We start from the raw sequence: 25,152 nt of genomic DNA on the forward strand, positions 1-25,152 counted from the left end.
AGTAGCAGATTTATTAGTAAGACCCAAAGTAATGAAAAGTTTGGATACCAATTAGCAACTTAGAAAAACAAATTATGCTACATTTGTTTGCTGAAATGCTACCTATTATTTATTAAAAAATAAACAATACAACATAAAAGGTTTAATTCTCAGTATTTCTACTGAGAAAAATAAGCCAAATAAGAGTACATACTATATTATTTCATTCTTATAAATTCTAGAGAATAAAAACTAGTCTAAAGAAATATGAAAACATCCGTACTTTTATAAAGAAATGGTAGAAGAAAAGAGGAGAAAAACAAAAACATGTCTGTAAAAGAGCAAGAGGAATTCTGAGGTGAGATGACTTGTCACCTTCTTGAAAATAGAGATTTTCTTTATCAAAGTTTACTATTGTGCAGGTTATATATGTGAATTTTATCATCTGTCAATTAAAACTCATAAAATTTATTACAAGTAAACAAGTGAAATTTTAGACAAAAAAGGGATGATAAGAAGGAACAAATGAATACATTAAATATCAGATACACCAAAAATTTATCTGCCTGATGCCTAGATGTTTCCGTATTTTTAGGTAAATGCAGCAAAATCACACAGGTTCTCGTGGCAGGAAGTGGATTCTGCAACCACACTAGGCCCATTTAGCTCTGTCCAATAGTTGGTTAAGAGAGCAATTGAGGCCAGCTGTGAGGAGCATAGGCCCAGGTACTAGGACTCACTCATGCCAGATATAAGCCCTTAGACACATACATAGCCCCTCCATGTGTGGGTTCACTTTTACATCTGTAAATGAAGAAACCACTGACTGCTAAATAACATCATTTATACACATAGGTAAAAATAATTAAAAATATGATAGTTGTTAAATGTTTATCGCACAACAATTTCACATTAAGACAGCATTTTCCCAAACACAATCATTGTCATCAAAATCCCCCAGGACGCTCTCATCTACTCTGGGCCCTGCCCTCTCCTCAGGAGTCCCACCCCATAGCTTGCTATATAGTAGGTGACATGCAAATAGAGCCCTCCCTCTCCTGATGAAAACCAGCCCAGCCCTGACCCTGCAGCTCTGGGAGTGGAGCCCCAGCCTTGGGATTCCCAGGTGTTTCCATTCAGTGATCAGGACTGAACACACAGGAATCACCATGGAGTTTGTGCTGAGCTGGGTTTTCCTTGTTGCTATATTAAAAGGTGATTCATGGAGAACTAGAGATATTGAGTGTGAATGGGCATGAATGAGAGAAACAGTGGGTATGTGATGTGTGGCAATTTCTGACCTTTGTGTCTCTCTGTTTGCAGGTGTCCAGTGTGAGGTTCAGCTGGTGCAGTCTGGGGGAGGCTTGGTACAGCCTGGGGGGTCCCTGAGACTCTCCTGTGCAGGCTCTGGATTCACCTTCAGTAGCTATGCTATGCACTGGGTTTGCCAGGCTCCAGGAAAAGGTCTGGAGTGGGTGTCAGCTATTGGTACTGGTGGTGGCACATACTATGCAGACTCCGTGAAGGGCCGATTCACCATCTCCAGAGACAATGCCAAGAACTCCTTGTATCTTCAAATGAACAGCCTGAGAGCCGAGGACATGGCTGTGTATTACTGTGCAAGAGACACAGTGAGGGGAAGTCAGTGTGAGCCCAGACACAAACCTCTCTGCAGAATGCTTGGGGGAAATCAGCTGCGGGGGGCGCACAGGACCCACTGATCAGAGTCATCCCCAGAGGCAAGTTGCAGATGGAGGCTGGTTTCCTGTCAGGATGTGGGACTTCATCTTTTTAGAGTTTCTCTAGGGAATCTGTCTAAGTTCTGAATTCTGTGCTTACCAATGTCATCTCTACATATTTTTGAAATGATTATTTTAATACGAAAACCTATTCTCCTATGCACAAAACACAGATTGGTGCTTACAGAGATGAAAAGCCCTCAACCATTGTCGCCAGGATCAGAGTATTGAGGAAACTCAGGGATACCTGGTGAGTCTTCTCCAGTCAGACTCAGGACAGAAACCTCAGTGAGATTCCCTGACTAGGGTGGTCTTTAGGAATTGTGATCACAGCCAATAGAGTCTGGGCCAGGGTCAGTGTCGTGTAGAACCTCACAGTTTTCATGCCTGACCCTTCTCCTGACACTAAAGTATGCAACTTAGTATCAGCACTGATCTGGGGCCCCTTTTGCTCTTAGCCCACTCTATTTCTTTTTATTTGTTGTTGTTGTTCTTGCTCTTCCTTGTGCTGTTCGTGCTTCCTGTGAAGTGGGGATGTGGTTCTTGCTGCCAAAGCTCGAGGTCTCAAGCCCATTCCCTGCAGCTGAGGTGGGGCTCAGGCTGTGGCTCCTGCAGCCACGTGGGAGAGGCTGATAGGACTTTCCTCTCTCCCATTGCTCAGCACCCTCCAGTGTGTCATGTGGAGACTCACCTGGGAATGCAAGTGGCCAACAGTAGTGAAGAGGATGAGCTTGTGTGGTCAAAATGGGATGTGGATGTGAAATTTATCCTGTGCTGTGCAAAGTACCACAGAGTGAGTCACCTTCCTCACCAGTAGTGTTAGAAAGAGGGTGTGAAAATTGTCAGAATCAAAATAGATCCACTTGTGTTAAAACCCTGACAAATGGAACTAGGAATGACCATGAAGGAGGTTTCCCATGCACATACTCCTGATAACAAGAATGACCATGAATGGATTCTGCTTAACCACATCCTTTGATAGAAGCCACCATGACCTTATAAAAATCACTTCTACAAGGACATCTTCCCAGCAAATCACTGTTTAACCCTATATTGATGCCAACCTTGGTATTGACTCTACAAGCAAGGAAAATACTCTCAAAACAATTTATGTAACCCACCTCATTTTCACTCATAAACCTATGGATTGACATCCTGGAGTCACTGCTGCATTTGTTGTTAATTGTAATTAGCCCCTTTTACAATGTTTGTGACTGTTTTTCTCCGATGTCTCTTGGAAAATAAATAATTTACAAGTTGATGGCAGTAAAGAAGCTATTTAGGACATTTTTAACATCCTGTTGAATATTTCTGCATAGCACATCGATCCCCTAAAATACTTCGCTGTATTGGCATGTGATAAATCAGAGTATAATGCTGAAGGTAAAATGGAAAATACATGGGCTTTTGATGAATCAAGTCATAGGGTGATATTGTCTTTGCCTTTGAGGAAGCAGACCATGGGCTGTTAAGTTCTAGTGGGAGTACCTTTGGCAAAGGGATTTCATGAGTTTCTGAATGTTATGCTACTTTCAATTTAAGAATGCAACTTGTCATTTATTTTTACTTAAATTTTTCCAGAAGATGTTTGGCAGTAAGGACAGGGTAGCATTCGTGTGATACTGATGACTTAAAGAATTATTTTGTAATTTCTCCTGTAAGGTATGCACATTGCTCACTCGATACAGAAGGTCAAATGTCACAGGTGGGAAAATAGGAATAAAGCAAATTTTATTAAATGTCATGACTGTAGTTTTTGGCAAGGAAGTGCTTCATGTCAACCTGAAAACAGACAGACAACAATAAAACATATTCAAACCCACAGGGAGTCAGACCTATGTCCTTCTCTCATATAAGTACAAGGCTTTGCCACATCCAAACTATCCTTTAGGCTCCAGGGTATAAAATGCTTTTGGACTGTGGAAGCTAACAGCTCTCCCCTCAGGCAGGGCTAAGGTATCTGGGGAATGCAGAGTTGTGTTCATGAAGAAGATGGCATTATGTCTGTCTTCTCCTGTGCCTGGTGACGGCTCCCCCAGGGTGAGTGTCTCAGATGTGGGTCTATGGGGTGAGTGTAGGTACCTGTGACTGACAGGGACTGATTCCCCATGTACTCACATGCCCTGTCCCAGGAGCAGCTGCAGGAGTCAGCCCTGGACCTGAAGAGCCTGCACTTCCCCTCTGCATCACCTGCACTGTTTCTGGCCACTCCATCACAACCAGTCCTTACTACTGGGCCTGGATCTGCCAGCTCCCAGGGAGGGGCTGAAATGGGTAAAATGCATTGCTAGAGGTGGTGGGAATCCATTCATCTTGTGGAAAATGGCAGCATCTCTTTATTTTATAAGGCAGAATCATGTTATATTGTGTACACATACCACATTGTCTTTATCCATTTGTCCATCGACAGACACTTAGTTTCCATATCTTGGCTGTTGTGAATAATGCTACAATAATCACAGGAGAGCAGGTATCTTCACAAGGTGGTAATTTCATCCCATTTGGGTATATTTCCATAAGCTGGATCGCTGGTCATATGGTATGTCTGTTTTAATTTATTTAGAAGCCACCACACTGTTTTGCATAATGGTAATGATGGGAATGTAGAATGTCATAGCCACTATGAAGAACAGTTTTAGATTTGAGGTATAATCCAAAAACACATAGTGTTTGATCATGGTTCTCATATGAGGCTCTAATAAACCTAGTGGAAGTCCAGAAAGTTTTCCCACCTTGGGCAAGGATGAGTTTGCCCCTAATTATCTTTAAGGCAGAATATTTGCAGAATGTGAGATGGAGTCTGTTGGCAGGATTCAGGATGATTCAGTAATAAATAGTAATGGCACAGAAAAATAGGGAGTTAGAGACATGCAGAGAAAGAAAGAGATAGAGAGAATATGAATCTTGTAAGAGGAAAATCTGCTGGATATCAGTGTTGAGTTTTCATTCACAGAGACATCAGTGTGAGTGAGAAACCATGAAGTCAAGTGAGGAGTGGAGAACATGTTCAGTCTGAAAATCAGCATGTTCTCAGAGGCACCCATTGCCCCATGACACAGGTGGAGAATTTTGGAAACCAGTGAAGTGTGAGTTCACAATAAGTGATGAAGTTATCATTTTTCCAAACTTTCATTAATATGCAAAGTATTTCTATAGATCACTCATGCATATACACAGAAAATGTGTTTTTGCATTTATGGATGTCTAGAGAAAAATAAGTGAGAAAATTTTTCCAGGTTGCAGAGATCTGTTTAAGTTGCAGATTCCATAGGAGAGTGTCTTTGAATGAATACTGGTCTATTAATTAAATAGTTCAAAATTCTCTCTGTTGGAGCAGCCTTCCAATTATGTAGATTTCTTTATTGCTTCTTGAGTTGTGAAACATAAACCCAAGGATTGACTTACTGGAATTCGACTGGTGTGTTCATAAAATTTCTGATAAGTTTTCTCCCAATGATTTGAGAATAGCTTTCCTGTTTTTTTACTCAAGGAAATGAATTTTCACAAGGTTTCAGGACATCACATTTCAGGTGTTTTACTTAAAGAGACTCTGCCTGGGTGCAGTCAGCTTTCTTCTAACCATGAACTCACTTCTTCAGCAAACCATTCAGTTTGTGCCTCTATTAAGAATTATGAAGCTTTTAAACTTCAATGCACTGAAAATCATGCCCCTTGAATTAAATGTGGATTGGCACTGACATGAATTGGCCACTCTTGGATATGTATCCTATATTATGGGCTCAACATATTAGTGGACTGAGAATCCTCCATTAGCTGCCTCTGACTGTGGCACTGACCAGATTGAGAATCCTCAGAGTCATCCATGGAAAAGAGAATCCTTAGGTTCATGGGGTTTTTGGAGACATTCAGGTGAGTGGAGGGGAGAAACAGGACTGGGGGTGGCCAGCCATTTCAACAATACTGGGAATGATTAGCAGCTAAGTATAAAGGTCTGCATCACTCAAAACACCCTGCATGACAGGCTGACAGAAAGAAATCCAACCCCACAGTGGCTCCATAGCAACTCTTTAGTATACTTGGTAGTGAAGCTCTTTCAGGGAAGAAACGTCCACTCAAGGGACTCAGTGATGCTTCTCTGAGCTACAATAAACAGTGTATTGGACCCAGGTTTCTCTGAGTTCAATGTGATGATTACACTCAGCTGCTGCTCCAATGAGTTTAAATGAGCATGTGGCAATTTAGATGGGCCTGGCTGTGTGGTATGTTATATGTAAATCTGAACTATGTAAACATAAAGGGCATGTCTGAACTAGTGTGAGGGTGAGAGATCTTAGAGGCCCCACACCTCACACTCTTGTGCTTATTTGCTCCAGGAACCTCCAGGTTCTTCGAGTGAAAATCGACATAGATCCTTTCCTGGATAAATCATCCAAAGACCTAATCTCTGAGAAATACACACATACATTTCTCCAGATAGACCATCCAGGGGAAAGACATATCTAGAACCTTATCTGTATTGGGTAAGGTAGTCCATCTCCATTACAGGCCCTCCCAGCAGCCTTCCTTTATCATGAAAGTGGATAAAATTAGCCGATACTGAAATAATCCTATAATATTATAGCCAGAAAAGGGAAAGCATCAGTTTCATTTCTGGAGACTCTGCATATAGGTCACAGCCCAGAGAAAAAAAGGATGATTGAATTATTAAGAATCAATTGTAAGAACATATAATACTTCCAGGATGCACACTTTGTTTTCTCACCAGTATAATCTGGGTTAAAGATGAAAGTGTGGCAGTGCACAGACTCTATCTGAGGAGGAGAACATAGGGAAACTGAAAGACAATGGCAGAGAAAAAGACAAGGACAGTAGGAAAATCTGAAGCCTCTGACATAAATTTTTTGAAGACAAGGTCTTGGCAAATCCATTGACCTCAGATTCTTTTATCATGGGGCATTTTCAGGGTTCCTAGCTGAGAAAAAAAATTCATGCACTTCCCAAGTCTCCACTTGTATTCTGTTTGCCTTAGATCGCTAAGAGAAAAAAGCCATAAACCTAGGCCTAGTGTCTGTGTAGGAGGCACTTTTATAGGCTAGAAAATAGTAAGAAAGGAGAATATGTGTTATTGGGATAGCATATACAAAGGTGTCTTTATTCTGAATGTATCTGTACCTGCAGATATTCTCAGATGCAACATTCAACTGCAGGAGCCCAACGAAGAAACTAGGCATTCCCCAAATCCTACAAGTTTTTGTATTCATTATGTGTCCACTGATTCAGGAAATGTGAAGCTTCAGAAAAGGGACTCCCTTCTGAGTCATAGAATCTTTTCTGTGGGTATCCCTCAGTAGGTTTAGTGAGGCTAATCAATTGTTAAAAGACATGGTGTCGGCAGCATATGGTGTCACTGGCAGAGAATTCTAAACCAGGACACAGCCACTTCATGCTGGGCTAGAGACTCTGAAGGAAAATATCTGTGAGCCCCAACAGAAACCTCATTGCAAGGCAAGAGCCTGGGTGAAAGGGGGCACTTGGGAGCCACCAAGCACAGGTTCCAGCCCTGGAGCAGGTGCACAGCTGGGGAGGAAGTTTCCTCTCAGGGCCTGGGTTTTCCTTTGTCAGGAAAAAACAATCTAAAATAACTGTTCAAAAAGTCGCTGACGTGCTTTAAATATTATATCACATCAAAACCATTCATATAACTTAAGGCACTGAGAACTATTTTTTGAAGTGGGTTTCTAGAACTATAATATCTTAGTAGTGAGAATATGAAGGATGGGCATGTTTTTACTAATTCTATGGGTACAGATTAGTTGAAGAAACTTCATTCCTATGAATAAGAAACTCAGATTTCAGTGTTAAGTAATGTTGCTTACATTGTATGAGTGACAGGGCAGTAGTGGATCTGAGAGTGTGGCAGGTGCACAGACCAAGTGAGTCAGAAATCAATATGGAAAGGTGAGGGTCTGTGGATATGAACTGAAAGTATGTAAATACTTGACAAAATACTAATAAATGGAGTTCAAAAGTAACCCAAAATTGTTCTAAACACAAATTCCTTGACAATTACTTTGGGAGTAGAGAGTTCATAATGGACTCCAAACTCCTGCTTTATCTTCTTCTGATTCCCATTGTCTGTGAGATGAGAAAATCAGCTCTAATTATGCATCACAGGGCAAATCTGTAAACCAACAGTGTTCAATAGAATTGAAGATCCTGGGGGATCAGGACATGAGTCAGGTGCTGGAGACAGTGTCTCAGGAGCACCCAGTAGATCTCAGAGGTCCCTCCTGGACACTCATGTGGGACATAAGCGTCACTTTCTCAGAGTCACCAATGAGCTGTGCTGGTGCCTGATGGGTCCAGGAAAAGACCAAGGCACCTGCTCAGTGTGATGGAGAGTGATGGTTCCAAAAATGATCCAAGTGGTCTCTATGCTAATCAAATATAGGCTTACAGTGAGGAGCCTGTTCTATACGGGCTTATTCTTCAGTGAAAGGATGTCTGTCCACAAATGTTTGTAAATGGAGCAGGGCATGCATTTCCTCAAGCAGGATTAGGACTTCGACCATCTTCATCTCACTCTTGTAAGGCTGATGTGTCATTTATCTTCCCTTTCTTATCACGGATAGGGCTTTGAGTTAAGAAAGACTTTGTCTTATGAATATGCAAATATACTGATATCCACTGAGGTAAATATGTTCTGTGCCCTGAGAGAATCACCTGAGAGAATCCCCTGAGAGCACATCTCACCATGGGCTGGACCTGCAAGATCCTCTTCTTGGTGGCAGCAGCCACAGGTAAGGGGTTCCCAGGTCCCAGTAATGAGGAGGGGATTGAGTCCAGTCAAGGGGGCTTTCATCCATCCTGTGTCCTCCCCACAGGTGCCCACTTCCTGGTGCAGCTGGTGCAGTCTGGGGCTGAGGTGAAGAAGCCTGCGGCCTCAGTGAAGGTCTCCTGCAAGGCTTCTGGATACACCTTCACCTACTGCTACTTGCACTGGGTGCGATGGGCCCCTGGACAAGGGCTTGAGTGGACAGGATTTTAGTTATTTGAGATATTTTTCATACATCATTTTTCTGCAAGCAAATTTCAGGGATTGTAGAATGAATCACATTAACAAATCTGATACAGAACTTCCTCTGAATCAATCTTTGTAAACATCAATTTCTGAATCAACGTTGTAAATACTTCGGAACACAAGCACAAGTTCACATTTTAACTCTACTTTTATCTCTATTTAAAAAATGCCAAAAAATCTCATTTTGTGCATGTAACGTTTTGAATTCCCACCATCAATGCATGACATTTCTTGTTTTTCCACATTCATGTTACCATTTATCATCATGAGTATTGTGAGTTTTAGCCATGCTGATAGGTGAGTAATGGCATCTAATATTTATTTAAATGCACATGTCCCAAATAAAAAAATTTATATTAAACAATTTTTATATAATTTTTGCTGAGATGCCTTTCCTGATATTTGGTTCATTTTTATCTCCATTGTTTTCTTTTCATTAGTTGTAAGTTTACTTGCATATTGATTATAAAAGTCATTTAACAAATTGAAAGAATTGATTTAACAAATATATGACTTGGAAGTATTTTCTCCCAGTCTGTGGTTGCCTTTTTCTCTTTTATCAGTGGGTATTTCAAAAAATATGTGTGTGTGTGTGTGTGTGTGTGTGTGCACAAATTTAGACAAAAAACATAAAAAAATTATTCATTCATAGATCATGTATTTGGCATTATATCTGAAGTCTCATTATAAAATACACTAATAGTGATTATTTATTCCATGTCTCTAATCTCAGGACACAATCAGCTCATGAATGTTTAGCCTTCACCTATTGATTGGAGGAATATCTGCCTGAGATATTTGGAATACTTCTACAAGAAGACGTGTTCTTCTTCCCATCGTTTCTTTGTTTAATCATCTATTAACATCCATATTGGTTTACGGATGTCTGTTTCATACTCTGAAGAAGATCCATGCTACATTATTCATTTTCTTGTTCAAATCTCCACAGCTTTATTAGGTGCTGGGAGCTCATTTAGTTTGGATCCTGCATCCTTACAGCAAAGCTAATCCTTTTGTTTTTGAACCCTTCCCTGTTTCCTGATATTAAAATAGATTCTAAGCTTGTTTCTTTATCACCTTTTTCATACATAGAATTAGCCATTTATATAAAGATTGCTTGTTTCTGATTTTAAAGAATAGTGTTAAAATAAAATATTATGATAATGGGTATGTGTGTTGTTAATGTGGTATAAGTACTTCTGGGACCTCTCAACCTTCTGTTCTAGTAAATGAGCATGTTTATATGAATCATGTTTATGGACCCATTGAAACTATGTATCTAATCTTCTGTAACTTGATTACATTAAAAATGAGCACACACTGGTCTCTCCACCCAACTATGCTGCCACATGGACCTTTCTAACCTTCCTTTCTTGACTGTCCATAACCATCCACTACAAAGTGAGGAATCCCATCCAACCATATGCCATTTGATTACTTAGTTGCACGATTTCAGGACACATGCATAGTGGTTTCAGAAATGTAAAGCTGTACCCTTGTAGGAAACATGTTTATCTACTAGATAGAGTACTTATGTGTGATTTCTTTACAATTTAAACTTAGAGAACCACCTCATTTTCAAAGTTGCTTACTTCAGGAACCTCATTTTCCACTTTCTTCAGTGAAGTCATTTCAATTGCACTGTATAGTTTCATTTATTTGAAATTCTGTAAAAGTCAAAACTATACTCAGGTAAACAGAGAGGATATTCCAGGAATTTAGAGAGTGGGTGTGAAATAAGTAAAACAGGCCTTGTTTAAGAAGAGTTAAGACTATTTTAGTGATATGCAATGGTTGAGACAAGACACAATTAATTTGTCCCAGCTCATAATTTTGTGATGGACAATATAAACCTAAATATACACAATTAAAAATATATTTAGGAATTCATTAACCCATGGATAAAATGCAGACTGTACAAAATTATCTAATAACATATTTGGGAGTGTGGGGATATTATGAGATGCATGCAACAAAGAAGGAAGTAATTTTCCTCATTTACATATAAGATGTTTCCATTTACTAAAGATATTTTTTTGAAAAAAATCAATTTTCTACTTGACCCAGGTTTTCTCTTCCTGACAAGCAAGTAACCCAGAGGATTCCTTTTCTTTCCTAGATTGAGAAAGATTTTTCCCAAACGTCAGCTGAGTTCAGACATACCCTGTCCCTGAATGCTCATTTACCCTCAAATGGGTACACACACCTGTCAACATGTGGGCTCTTCTGTCAGACAAACACACCTTTACTCATGTGGATTCTTCCATCAGACAAACACACATGTCCCCACATGGACTCTTTCCTCAGACTACCACATATGTCCTTACAGTTACTCTTTCCTCAGAAAAAAGACATTTCCTCACGTTTACTCTTGTCTCAGACAAGCAAACACGTCCCCATGTGAACTCTTCACTAAGTACACATATGTCCACATTGACTGTTTCCTGACACAAGTCCATATATCTGATGTTGAAATATGTTGCGAAAAGTGATCTGAAGATAATGATAATTATAAACCCCCTCCCTAACAAGGTGTAGATCTGCATTATTTTCATTGTAACTCAACTCTGCCACATGGTCAGGAACAGTGGTTTCCAGCTCTAAGTGTACTGATTACAGAGAGATGTCTGTTTTCTCTGGAAATGTATTTTTATGTTCTTACTGGATGTATTTGATGATAATGTTTTCTACTATAAAGATACCTGAATAGTGTCCACCCTGGAGAATAAGAAAGAGTAATTGGCAGATTAACCCTGTGCCTCCAGACCCGGGAATCCTTTGACCCTGCCCTCCCTGAAATGGAGACACAGAGGACAGCTGAGCAATGCCGAGCGGTGCACCCATGACCACAAAAAGAAAGACATGGAAATGTGTCCCCTCCCCTCCTCATGAAAGGCAGCTCATCCCCTGTTCCTTCAGGCCCTGGTGAGGAGCCATCCCATGTGTGTGCCCTTCCTCAGTGTCCACACTGTGGGATCTGCACTGATCTGGGCTTCCCTTCTCATCACCCTCAGTATTAGTGGCCCTTGTGAATCAGGTCCAGCTGGGGCTGCTCCACTTGTGGCTGTTCTCAGTCCATTCTCTCTGTGTTTGCAGAAGTCCTATGTGAAGGTCTGAGGGGAGGAAAATTGAAGGTGGAGTCTGAGGGGGAAAAATTGTACAGCCCAGCGGTTCACTGAGCCCCTCCTGCAAAGACTCTGGATTCACCTTCACAGATTGCAGCATCAGCTTGGGCCAGCAGACTCCAGGCCTGGGGTTGGTGTGGGTGGCAACAGGGAGAAATTCAAGAGGAAGTTTTTACATGCACCCTTACGTGCACGGTCTCACTGACATCTTTACTTCTTTTATCATGTTTGTTTTGTAAATCACAAAGAATGGTGCATTCTTCATCTATTCTATACTTGTTAAGTATTTTTGGCATCTTTTAAAAAACTGGTAACTTTATCCTATGTAATATCCCTGTTAAGTCCTAGAAGTCTTTTTTGATGTATATTTTTTCTTAACTTTACACAGCTACTATAGATTTATTTTGGTTAACATTTTCATAATCCATGTTTTCCCATCTTTAGTTTTTACATTTGTGAATATGTACTGTAATTTTCTAATACATAGCTTCTAGTTGGTGCTTGTTTTTTTAAATCAACTACAGTAAGTTCTATTTTTAAACTAATTTTATTTTTCTGTTATCTTGTTTAAATTAGCACTTCACAATGACGTTTATTTCTCTATTAACATATAATCTAATTCACTTTTATAAATATTATATTGTTTACCATAAGGTTTACAATAAGAATTGTATATAATTAGATTGTATAAGAAGTGTATATAATTAGATTCTATAAGAATTGTATATAATTAGATTCTAATGCAGATACTGTGATGGCCTTGATATGAAGAACAGAGACAGTGTAACTGTGTGCTTTGAATTCCTCCTTCTCACCACTCTTTCTTGTTTATTCCCAGTTTGAACTTACATATGCTATAAAATATAATATGTAATTTTTTATTCCTTTTACAGTTATATAATATAGCACTTACAAAGATAAAAACTGCACTTCATCTTGATTTTCTCATTTTGTACAGTCTTAATTTCTTCATATAGATTTATGTTTTGAATGTATATCACATGGCTACTAGCAGAGAAAGTTTGTTAAAATGTGCACTGAAGCATGAATGTGCTGACAATAAATTGTCTCAAGATCTTTTTTTAATGACAGAATTTTATTTGCCTTTCACTTTTAATGAAAATGTAATGCATGTAGAATTCCAGTTTGCATTTCACTTGTAATTTATTTTCTTGTGTTTATTATTGTATTCATGGAGACGATCACACATTACATTCTGCTGGGACTTTATTAACCACATTTCTATGAATCTAGTCAGGGTTGGATTTCAAGTGTATGGTTGCCACGGCTATCAGAGTTGAAGTCAGCTTCTCCTGTTCACAAAAAGTTCAGGTTCCTCCAGTGATACCCACTTTTGTGTCCCGGTTTGGCTCTTCCCATTTCTCTCCCCAGAGAGAGCCTGTCTCTTTCATCTGTGGCAGGTGCATCCTGCTGACACTTTTACTTGGTGATTGTTTGTGGGGTGAAGGGGCTTTGACACAGGGGGATGTTCTCCAACCTTCTGACTGAGTCTCCTTCTTAGCTATGGGTGGTGAGAGTGGCTCTGAAGCATGGTCTTCCAAGTGTTCCTGTTCCTTCCCTTCTCCAAGTCAGAGTGTCTCTTCCCAGCCACAGTGGTTTTTCGTCAGTGTCCTCAGCTTCTGACCCACTGTCCTTACCCCACAGACTCAGGACTTCATTCCTCAGGAAAGAGATGGGAGGTGATTCTGGGTAGAGTTTCCTTGGTGTCCTCTGTTTCCTTGTGTCCTAGTTGATTTTACCAGTGCCTGAAGGACACAAGATTTAATAAATGTCTCCCACATATCGTGAAGGGGGATTCAGCATTGAACACAGCTGCTATTCTTCCTCCCCAGTCAACACCACAGGACAGCAGGTGGGTGACTTGTCTGGGGATTTCCCCAATTCTGTAGGAAAAGCCTGCAAGTGCCGGGAGTTTCACACTCTCACACCCTTAGCACATACATCCTCAACAACTCATGAAACATTTCCAGGTTAGTTTTTTCCTATCTTCAATACTATACAACGAGTGGCACCTGCTCCAGGTACTCTAATAAATGGACCCTAGTTCTCTCTGCAGGCCCCTATTTCTCAGATTTCAGGGTTTTTTTCTCTGTGACATCAACTAAGATATGTTGAAGCGTTCATTTTTCATAGTTGTTCAAGTTTCTTATTAATGAGGTCAGAAGAAGATCATTTTCTCTTTTTTTTTATATTCCCATGCTTAGTATTTGCTTTCTAAATAAAATTCAGAAACGAAGACAAAATATCAAATATCCACTATTTGGTGCATTGTTAATTTGAGAAATATTCATATACTGAAATACAATGAACAATTGAAATCAAGGCATGCCTCAGTCACATAAGAATGTGAGGACATTATCAAATAATTGTGCTGAGTGTAGGAAGCTAAAGAATTCACAGTAAATCTCCTGTGATTTCATTTGTATAAACTGTAGAAAATGCAACTATTCTAAATTAACATGGAGAAGATCTGAATTTTTCTGAGAAAAGTGTGGTGAGAGTAACAAGTTGGTGAAATAAAATTACAGAGAAGTGAGAGAAAAAAAATTAGAGGTTAATTTAATTGCTAATAGCATGATTGAAGTGCTGATTCAAAGGCTGCACACATATACCAACATTTTCCAAATTGTACACTATAAATTTGAATTCACTATGGATTGAATTTTTGAATAAAGCAGTAACAAAAAATGAGTATATTGGCTGAGGAAGAGGAAGAAAGAGATGAATATTGACACTTGAATAATCACGGACTCCTGAAAATACACACATGTGAACACTGATTGCATATTTCAGGTAAACACTAGAAAAAGCAAAGTCACATAAAGTTGTTATGACAGGTGGGACATCCTGAAAAGTCCACTAGGCATGTCCCACATCGCCCTGGAGCTGTCTCAGGGGAGCAGTCTCCTCCAGTGTTTAGAGGCACAGACACAGGTAATAGGGCTAACTCTGGCCAGATGTGTGATATTGGACACATTGCACAACTGATCTGTTATGTATGTAATTCATCTTCTCTACAAATTTAACATTGACACTTGCACTGAATATATTCTGCAAATGTGTAAACATTAAATAAGATGATGACTGCTAATTGATCATCAAGGCACAATCACATAATCTGAAGTTATATTTTCCTGAGAGATAGGATTACCTCCAATGTTTTCTGGGATGCTCTTATCTGCTCTGGGCACTGCCCTCTCCTCAGCTGTCCCACCACAGAGCTTGCTATATAGTAGGAGACATGCAAATAGGGCCCTCTGTCTGCTGATAAAAACCAGCCCAGCCCTGACCCTGCAGCTCTGGGAGAAGAGCCCCAGCCCCAGAATTCCCAGGAATTTCCATCTGGTGATCAGCACTGAACACAGAGGACTCACCATGGAGTTTGGGCTGAACTGGGTTTTCCTTGTTGCTATTATAAAAGGTGATTTATGGCGAACTAGAGACATTGAGAGGACGTGAGTGAGATAAGCAGTGAATATATGTGGCAGTTTCTGACCAGGTTGTCTCTGTGTTCGCAGGTGCCCAGTGTGAGGTGCAGCTGGTGGAGTCTGGGGGAGGCTTGGTACAGCCTGGGGGGTCCCTGAGACTCTCCTGTGCAGCCTCTGGATTCACCTTCAGTAACCACTACACAAGCTGGGTCCTCCAGGCTCCAGGGAAGGGACTGGAGTGGGTTTCATACATTAGTGGTGATAGTGGTTACACAAACTACGCAGACTCTGTGAAGGGCCGATTCACCATCTCCAGGGACAACGCCAAGAACTCACTGTATCTGCAAATGAACAGCCTGAGAGCCGAGGACACGGCTGTTGTATTACTGTGTGAAACACACAGTGAGGGGAAGTCAGTGAGAGCCCAGGCATAAACCTCCCTGAAGGGGTCCCAGAGACCACCAGGGGGCGCGAGGACACTGTGCACGGGGCTGTCTCCAGGGCAGGTGCAGGTGCTGCTGAGGGCTGGCTTTCTGTCATGGCCTGAGGCAGCCTCATCGTCAAATTTCCCCAGGGAACTTCTCCAGATTTACAATTCTATACTAACATTTGATGTCTCTAAATGGAAAGCTTTTTTGTTGTTGTTGTTCCTTTGTTTTTGTAACAAGAGGGAACACCCTCACCTCCACAGAAGCCAGGGTGTCACTTTGGGGGCAGAAATAATCCTTTCATGGTCAGGATGAGAGTCCTGAGGAATCTCAGGGAAACCTGGAGAGTGTTTTCCAATTAGACTCAGAGCAGAGACCTCCATGGGAATCTCTGATTAGAACAGGCCTTGAGCTCTGATGGGAGCCAAGAGAGAGGCTCACCCAGGGTCAGGGTCCTTAAAACCTGATGGTTTTCACAGCTATCCCCTCTCAACTTGTAAAACTGTGCCCATCTGACTCAGACTGATTCAGCTGACCCTCTTTCTGCTGATCCATTTTCCATCTCTGTAGACTTGATTCTCACAGTTCCCTTTCTTCTTCTCTTCCCTGAAAACAGACGATGTGTTTTCTGTAGTCAAAATTCCAGGGCTTGGGTCTGCAGGACCTGGGTAGGCTGAGGGGACTTTCTCACTCACCATTGTCTGGACACTCCTGTTGTCTTCTGTGCATGGAGGCATTTGGAAAATGTAGTGGACATTAGCCATGAAGGGAATAATACTAGTTTTCTCCAACGGGATATTGATGTAGAGCTGATCTTGTGCTTCTCACACTATCTGAGTTTGGACTCTCACCTGTGACTTTGAGAAGAGCTGGGGATGGGCACTCCATTGTGCTGTGAGCTCTGGGTAAAAATAATTGTAGAATCTGGCTAGGCAGTTTAAGGTCAATACTACTGGCCTTCGGGAAAGACAGGCTGGAATTCCTGGGAAGACCTGCATCTGCCGTCCACCACGGAGCCCCATCGTCTTCTGTTATGCTGTCTTTGAATCAGTCCCAACTAGATTATCTAGAACACTCTTCATGACTTAGGAAAAAATAATGGCAGGCTCCACTAACACCTGTATTATGCCATGGGAGCAACACCTAGGCTAGTGTGTGATTGAATAGATGAGACTACGGTCTAGTCAAGGTGACAGGTAAAATTGATTGTTGCCATTATGATATTTTATTTTATATTTGGCAATATAATCATGCTCATATTATAAATATTTTTTGAGACGGAGTCTTACTCTGTCGCCAGGCTGGAGAGTGCAGTGGCACGATCTCAGCTCACTGCAACGTCTTCCACCTCCCAGGTTCAAGCAATTCTCCTGCCTCAGCCTCCCGAGAAGCTGGGATTACAGGTGCGCGCAATCATGCCTGGCTAATTTTTGTATTTTTAGTATCGACGGGGTTTCACCATGTTGGCCAGTGTGGTCTCGATTTCCTGACTTCGTGATCTGCACACCTCGGCCTCCCAAAGTGGTGGGATTACAGGCATGAGCCACCACGCCTGGCCTAGTTTTATTAATGTCTGTCCATACCAGCAACTACATACCTATGGGGACATTAATTTACATCTGCAGACATATGTGTAAATACAGAAGCCTATACATACATGTGTAGTCATTTATATTTAATATTATAACAAAATAATTCTAAAATATTTTCTAAAGAATTAAACTTAATGATGAGCTAAATATAAATTAGAGTAATCTATAATTGATTTCAACAGTTCTCTATAGTTTACATAAATGGATGTCTATTTCTAAGCTTTAACATAGTGTATCCGTCATTTTAAAATAGTCAAGAAAAAATTACAAATGTTCTTGTCACAAAAAAGGATTTGACGATTTGAGGTAATATATATGTGAATTAACTCGATTCAATTATTCCATATTGCATTCACAAACCATAACATAGCTTTGTGCCCCATAAATATATACAACCAAAATTTCTCAATTTTCAATGAAATTTTAATTATATATTTTTAAATCTGATGCCTCTCCTTAGATTAAGCCACCTCCTCAGGGTTACAGGGCTCTTCCATTTTCTCAACATGCTGTTATACCAGATGAGCACAAAAACATTAATTTCATTATGCTTAGCTTTAATTTTTCAAAACAACATAAAGGTGATAATTTTAACAATAGACGTATTACAACCTACTATACATGAGACCCTTTCCGTGCTTCAAGGTTTCTTCTCAGGACTTTACATGTATTGCAAATTTTCATTTTTCTCTGATATGGAATGCTGATTTCTCTTTATTACAGATTATCAGTTTATTTTTTAAATTTATCTCTTAGAATTAATTTTTTCAAAGTCCCACTCAAACCAGGGTATTATTAGAACTTTGAAGTGTAATAGTTGGACCAACTTTGAGAATACATTTAATTTAGTTCACGTGCTCTCAAGCATCTTTTTTTCTTTAAAAGTTATCAGTTGTAATATCACACAAAATATTAGTAATTTATACTAATGACACAGGTTAAAATATTGTATAAATAATTTAATTACATTTGATTGGAAAAAAGGAATATATGTTCCTCATGTCTTGACTTTTTTTCTTCTCTATGAAATGCATGCATATTAATTATTAAGTTTAAGATGTTACCTTTGTCTTTTTGATTTCTGGGATTTAATTTTAGTACATATACTTGAATGCATTTTATTAATTCATATAATAATGTTCATATTTTGGATAGGGTTTTAATATTAATTTTATTATTTACTGAATTTTAAACTATTCTACAGTTTTTCATTTTTTGTTTTTATGAGATAAAATTTACATATAATAAAATATGCATAGATCTGAAATGTATCACTAGAGAGTTTCTGGCAAATGTGAATACCCTTGTTCTCAATACCTAAGGTAGCTGAAGAGCAAGTCCATCCCCACATCGTGGGTTTTCCCTGTTCTTGCGGTCAACTCCTGCAAGGGGAAATGTTTTGATTTCTGACACTACAGATCCATTTTTTTTCTGTTTTGAACTTTATATAAATGGAATGAAACATTATAGACCTTTTTTCCGAAAGGGGCTTTGATATTTTTGAGATTAATTCATACTATTTAATGTATAAAATTAGATCAACATATTGTCATTTATTCGATTCGTAGACTGACTCTGATATGAAACCTCAAAGTTTTCATGTACGTATGGAGAGAGAGAGAGGAAGGAGAAAGATTTTATATCTGAGTCAGTCCATTAAGTAAATAAATGAGAATATTTTGATTTATTTTCCTGTTGATGTACTTTAAATTTGTTTCCATTTTATGAATATTATAGGCAAAGCTGTTTCAAATACATTAGTGTAGGTTTTCCTATATTGTTTCATTTTTGTTAAGAAAATATGAAGTATGTATTTCTTTTTTTATTTTTGATTACTATTTATTTCTATTTTAAATTTTACTTTAAGTTCTGGGATACATGTGCTGAACATGTAGGTTTCTTAAATAAGTATACATGTGCCATGGTGGTTTGCTGCACCTATCAATCTGTCATCTAGGTTTGAAGCACCTCGTGCATTAGGTATTTGTCCTAATGCTCTCCCTCCCCTTTCCTAATGCTTTTTCTCCCCGACACATCCCAGTGTGTCATGTTCCCCTCCTTGTGTCCATGTGTTCTCATTGTTCAACTCCCACTTATGAGTGAGAACATGTGGTGTTTGGTTTTCTGTTCCTGTGTTAGTTTGCTGAGGATGATGGCTTCCAGCTTCATCCATGTCCCTGCAAAGGACCTGAAATCATTCTTTTTTACGGCTGCATAGTAGTTCATGGTGTACATATGCCACATTTTTTCATCCAGTCTATCATTGATGGATATTTGAGTTGGTTCCACATCTTTGCTATTGTAAATAGTGCTGCAATAAACATACATGTGCATGTGTCTTTATAGTAGAATGATTTATAACCCTTTGGGTATATACCCGGTAATAGGACTGCGGGGTCAAATGGTATTTCTCGTTCTAGATCCTTGAGGAATTTCCACACTGTCTTCCGCAATGGTTGAACTGATTTACACTCCCCCCAACAGTGTAAAAGTGTTCCTATTTCTCCACATTCTCACCAGCATCTGTTGTTTCCAGACTTTTTAATGATCAACATTCTAACTGGCATGAGATGGTGTCTCATTGTGATTTTGATTTGCATTTCCCTAATGACCAGTGATAATGAGCTTTTTTTTTCATATGTTTGTTAGCTGCATAAATGTCTTTTTCTGAGAAGTGTCTGTTCATGTCCTTCACCCACTTTTTGATGGGGTTGTTTGGTTTTTTTTCTTGTAAATTTGTTCAAGTTCCTTGTAGATTCTGGATATTAGAACTTTGTCAGATGGATAGATTGCAAAAATTTTCTCCCATTCTGTAGGTTGCCTGTTCATTCTGATGATAGTTTCTTTTGCTGAGCAGAAGCTCTTTAGTTTAATTAGATCCTGCTTGTCAATTTTGGCTTTTGTTGTAATTGCTTTTGGTGTTTTAGTCATGAAGCCTTTGCCCATGCCTATGTCCTGAATGATATTGCCTATGTTTTCTTCTAGGGTTTTTGTGGTTTTAGGTTTTACATTTAAGTCTTTAATGCATCTAGAGTTAATTTTTGTATAAGGTGTAAGGAAAGGATCCAGTTTCAGTTTGCTCGATATGGCTACCCAGTTTTCCCAGCACCATTTATTAAATAGGGATCATTTCCCCATCGCTGGTTTTTGTCAGGTTTGTTGAAGATCAGATGGTTGTAGATGCGTGGTGTTATTTCTGTGGCCTCTGTTCTGTTCCATTGGTCTATATAACTGTTTTGGTACCAGTGCCATGCTGTTTTTGTTAATGTAGCCTTATAGTATAATTTGAAGTCAGGTAGCATAATGCCTTCAGCTTTCTTCTTTTTGCTTAGGACTGTCTTGGCTATACGGGCTGTTTTTAGTTTCATATGAAGTTTAAGGTAGTTTTTTCTAGCTCTGTGAAGAAAGTCAATGGTAGCTTGATGGGAATAGCATTGACTGTATAAATTGCTTTGGGCAGTATGGCCATTTTAACAATATTGATTCTTCCTATCCATGAGCATGGTATTTATTTATTATAAAAGTAACTTTAATTTTTTCAGTTTTACTGAGGTACAACTGAAATATTTTTAAATGTATATGTTTAAGGTGCACCACTTCATGTTTTGATATTGTGTTAGTCCAGTCTCACACTGCTATAAAGAAATGCTTGAGACTGAGTAATTTGAAACAAAAAAATAGATGCTTAATTGGCTCATTTTTCTGCAGACTGTACAGGAAGTGTAGTGGCTTCTCCTTCTGGTGATACTCAAGAAAGTTAGAACCATAGCAGAAGACAAATAGTAGTAGACACGTCACATGGCCAGAGCAGGGGCCACAGGAAGAGAGGGAGGTCTACACAGTTAGACAAACAGATCTTATGATAACTCACACAATATTATGAGAACAGCACCAAGAGTCGGTGCTAAACCATTCATGAAAGACCCACCCCATGACCCAAGCCTCTCCCACTGGGTCCCAGCTTCAGGATTGAGGATTATAATACAACACGAGATTCAGGCCAGGACAAGTTGCAAACCATATCAGATACACATTGTAAAATGCTCATCATGATCAAGGTAATTTGTGTATCTATCATCTCACATACATTTTTTTTAAATGGAGTGTGTGTGTGTGTGAGATGAGAATATCTAAGATCTACCCTTTCAGCAAAAATCACTTTTATAACACAGCATTAAATACAGGAACATTGCTGTACATTAGATCTCCAGAACTCATTCAACCTGCACACCTGAAATTCTGTACACTTTAAACATCACCCAATTTCCCTCTCCTCCCGCATCCTGGGACCCATTATTTTACTCTCTGCTTTCAAGAGCTTGGGTATTTTAGATCCCACATGTAAATGAGATCATGCAGCATTTGTCTTTCTGCATCTGGCTTATTCCACTTAGCATCATGTCCTCCAGGCCCATCCATGTTGTTGCAAATGTCAGAATTTCCTTCTTTTCAAAGCTGAATAAAATTCAGTTTTATGTATACACATTTTCTTTATACATTCATCAATCTATGGTCATTAAATTATTTTACAAATCTACACTATTATAAATAATCTTACAATCAGCATGTGTTTAACATAGTAATTTTAATTCTTTGAATAAATAACAAGAAGTGGGATCACCAGATGATATGATAGCTTTATTTCTCAATTTATTGAGTAACCAATCCTACCACACCCTAAAAGGATCCCCTTTTCAGCACATTCTTGCCAATATGTGTTATATGTCTTGCTGATAACAGCCATTTAAAGTGGTGGGAGGTGATATCTCATCATGATTTTGATTTGAATTCCTCTGATAATTAGTAATGTTGAGAACCCTTTTAGGCTCTGTTTTCCATGTGTGTGTTTTCTGAAGAAAAACCTACACAGTTTTTGCCCTTTTTATCAGATCATTTGTTATTTGCTATTGAGTTGCATGAGTTATTTATACTTTTGGATAGAACTTATGTCAGATATATAATTGCACATAGTTTTTTTCCTGTGCTTTTTTCTATTAAATTGAAAGAAATCATTTCTGAATCAATGACAGGAAGTTTTTTTCCATGTGGTCTATGAGTTTGTGGCTTCAGGTTGTGTTCATTTTTACTTTATTTTTGAATATGGTGTTAGAGAAGGTCTAATTTTATTTCTTTTGCATATAGATGTCCAGTTTTTACATCATATATTGAGGAGACTGTCCATCCTTCACTGTGTGTTCTTGGGATACAAAATCAGGAAGATGCATAATTAAAAAAGAAAACATCAGATGAATATTCCTGGTGAATATGGACCTAAAAGTTCTCAACAAAATACTAGCAAATAGAATCCAGAAGCACTTTAAAATGTAATACATCATGATCAAGTAGGCTTTACCCCTGGAAGGCAAGGTTCATTCAACATCGACAATTCAGTAACTGTGATTCACCATGTAAGCAGAATAATAGCAAAAACTGTATGATTATCTCAATAGATGCTGAGAAAGCTTTTGATAGGATCCAACATCCACTCATAATAAAAACCCTTAACAGACTAGGCATCAAAAAATATACCTCGAAATAATAAGAGCCATCTATGACCAACCCACAGTCAACATTATACTGAGTGAGCAAAAGCTCAAAACCCTTTAGAAGTGAAAGAAGACCAAGATGCCCTCTCACCACTGCTATTGAACATAGTACTAGAAATCCTAGTCAGAGCAACCGAGCAATATCAAAATAAAAGGCAGCTGATATGGTTTGAATTTGTGTCCCCACTCAAATTAAATGTGAAATTGTAATTCCCAGTGTTGAGGGTGGGGCCTGGTGAAAGGCAATTAGATCATGGGGATGAGTCTCTCTCTCTTGTGCTGATCCCATGATAGAGCCCTCAGGAGATCTGGTTTCAAAGTATGTGGCACCTCCCTTGTCTCTCTTCCTCCTGCTCCAGCCATGTAGGACATGATGCTTCCCTTTCTGTACTGATTGTCAGGATCCTGAGGCCTCCCCAGCCATGCTTCCTGTACAGCCTGAAGAACCATGAAACAATTAAAAATCTTTATAAATTACACAGTCTCAGGTGTTTCTTTATAGTGTGCAAATGGACTAATACAGAATCCAAATAGGAAAAGAAGAAGTCAATGTATCTCTCCAAACTGATGATATAATTCTATACCTACAAAATTCTAAAGACCCTGCCAAAATAATTCTAGAATAGATAAACAACTTTGGTAAAGTGTTGGGATACAAAATCAATGTACAAAAATCTAGCATTTCTATACCCCAACTACGTCCAAGCTGAGACTGAAATCAAGAACACAATCCTATCCCACTTACAATATTCATGCACACAAAATATGAAATGCCTGGAAATACAGGTAACAAACAAGGTGAAAGATCTCTACAAGGAGAACTACAAAACACAGCAGAAAGAAATCACAAATGACACAAATAAATGGGAAAATATTTCATGCTCATGGTTGGAAGAATAAGTATTGTAAAAATTGTCATACTGTCCAAAGCAATTTACAGATTCAATACAATTTACATAAAACTATCACCATCATTCTTCACAGAATTAGAAAAATTTTATATATTCTAAATTTGTATGGAACCAAAAACAGCCTGAATAGCCAAAGCAATCCTAAGCAGAAAGAGCAATGCCAGAGGCATCATGATACACGACTTTAAACTACACTATAAAGTCACAGTAACAGAAACGGCTTGGTACTGGTACATGAGAAGACATGCAGGAAAAATGGGACAAAATAGAAAACAGAAATAAAGAAATAAAGCTGCACATATACAACCATCTTATATTTGATAAGGCTGACAAAAACAAGCAATGAGGAAAAATCTCTGTATTCAGTAAATGGTGTTGGGACAACTGGATTATGGCAGATATACAGAATGGAAGAGTGAAGGAGGCTGGGCAGCTTCTATCTAGATATCAGAAGATGTATATAGAGAACTATGTGCCCAGGAATAAGCCTGATGCAGGAGTGGAGCCACCACGGACAGCCTCTACTAGGGCAGTGCCAAAGATGTGGAGAATCACTTGAACACAGGAGGCAGAGGTTGCAGTGAGCCGAGATCGTGCCATTACTCTGCAGGCTGGACAATGACAGAAAAATCCTATCTAAAAAAAAATTAATGCAAGAGAATAGAGAGCCCAGAAATGAAGCCAAATATCTACAACCAACTTTTCTTTGACAACACTGACAAAAATATTCACTGGAGAAACAACCCTCTATTCAATAAGTGGTGCTGGGAGAATTAGACAGCCTTACGTAGAAGAATAAAACCAGACTTCTATCTCACCAGAGGCAAAAATTAACTGAATATAGATTCAATATTTATAAGTATAAACTGAAACTATAAAAATAGTTGAAGAAAATGTAAGGAAAATTCTCAGGACATTGCCCTAGGCAAATAAAATATGACTAAGACTGCAAAAGCAAATGCAATGAAAACAAAAATAGACAAATGGGATTTAGCTGAACTAAAGATCTTCTGCACAGAAAAAAGAAATAATCAACATGGTGCACAAACAACCTAGAGAATGGTAGAAGGTACCATCTCACCTCAGTTAAGATGACTTTTATCAAAAAAGAAAAAAAAAAGGCCGGGTGCAGTGGCTCACACCTGTAATCCCAGCACTTTGGGAGGCCGAGCTGGGTGGATCGCTTGAGGTTAGGAGTTCGAGACAGGCTTGGCCAACATGACGAAACCCTGTCTCTACTAAAAATACAAAAATTAGCCGGGCATGATGGCAGGTGGCTGTATTCCCAGCTACTCACAAAGCTGAGGCAGGAGAATCTCTTGAACCCAGGAGGTGGAGGTT

General features: G+C 39.1%; 1 pseudogene and 1 gene segment (V, D, J or C); both read left to right on the plus strand.

Annotated features, from left to right (window-relative positions):
- Positions 1–1,148: 1,148 nt before the first annotated feature.
- On the plus strand, positions 1,149–3,987 carry LOC129395861 (immunoglobulin heavy variable 3-23-like). The segment is given in 3 exon segments: positions 1,149–1,194; positions 1,303–1,609; positions 3,927–3,987. Coding segments are annotated over 3 exon segments (414 nt in total).
- Positions 3,988–15,225: 11,238 nt separating this feature from the next.
- On the plus strand, positions 15,226–15,754 carry LOC129395872 (immunoglobulin heavy variable 3-11-like; annotated as a pseudogene).
- Positions 15,755–25,152: the final 9,398 nt, after the last annotated feature.

This window comes from Pan paniscus, chromosome 12 (assembly GCF_029289425.2).
Source record: "Pan paniscus chromosome 12, NHGRI_mPanPan1-v2.0_pri, whole genome shotgun sequence".
In the NCBI taxonomy this organism is placed as follows: domain Eukaryota; kingdom Metazoa; phylum Chordata; class Mammalia; order Primates; family Hominidae; genus Pan; species Pan paniscus.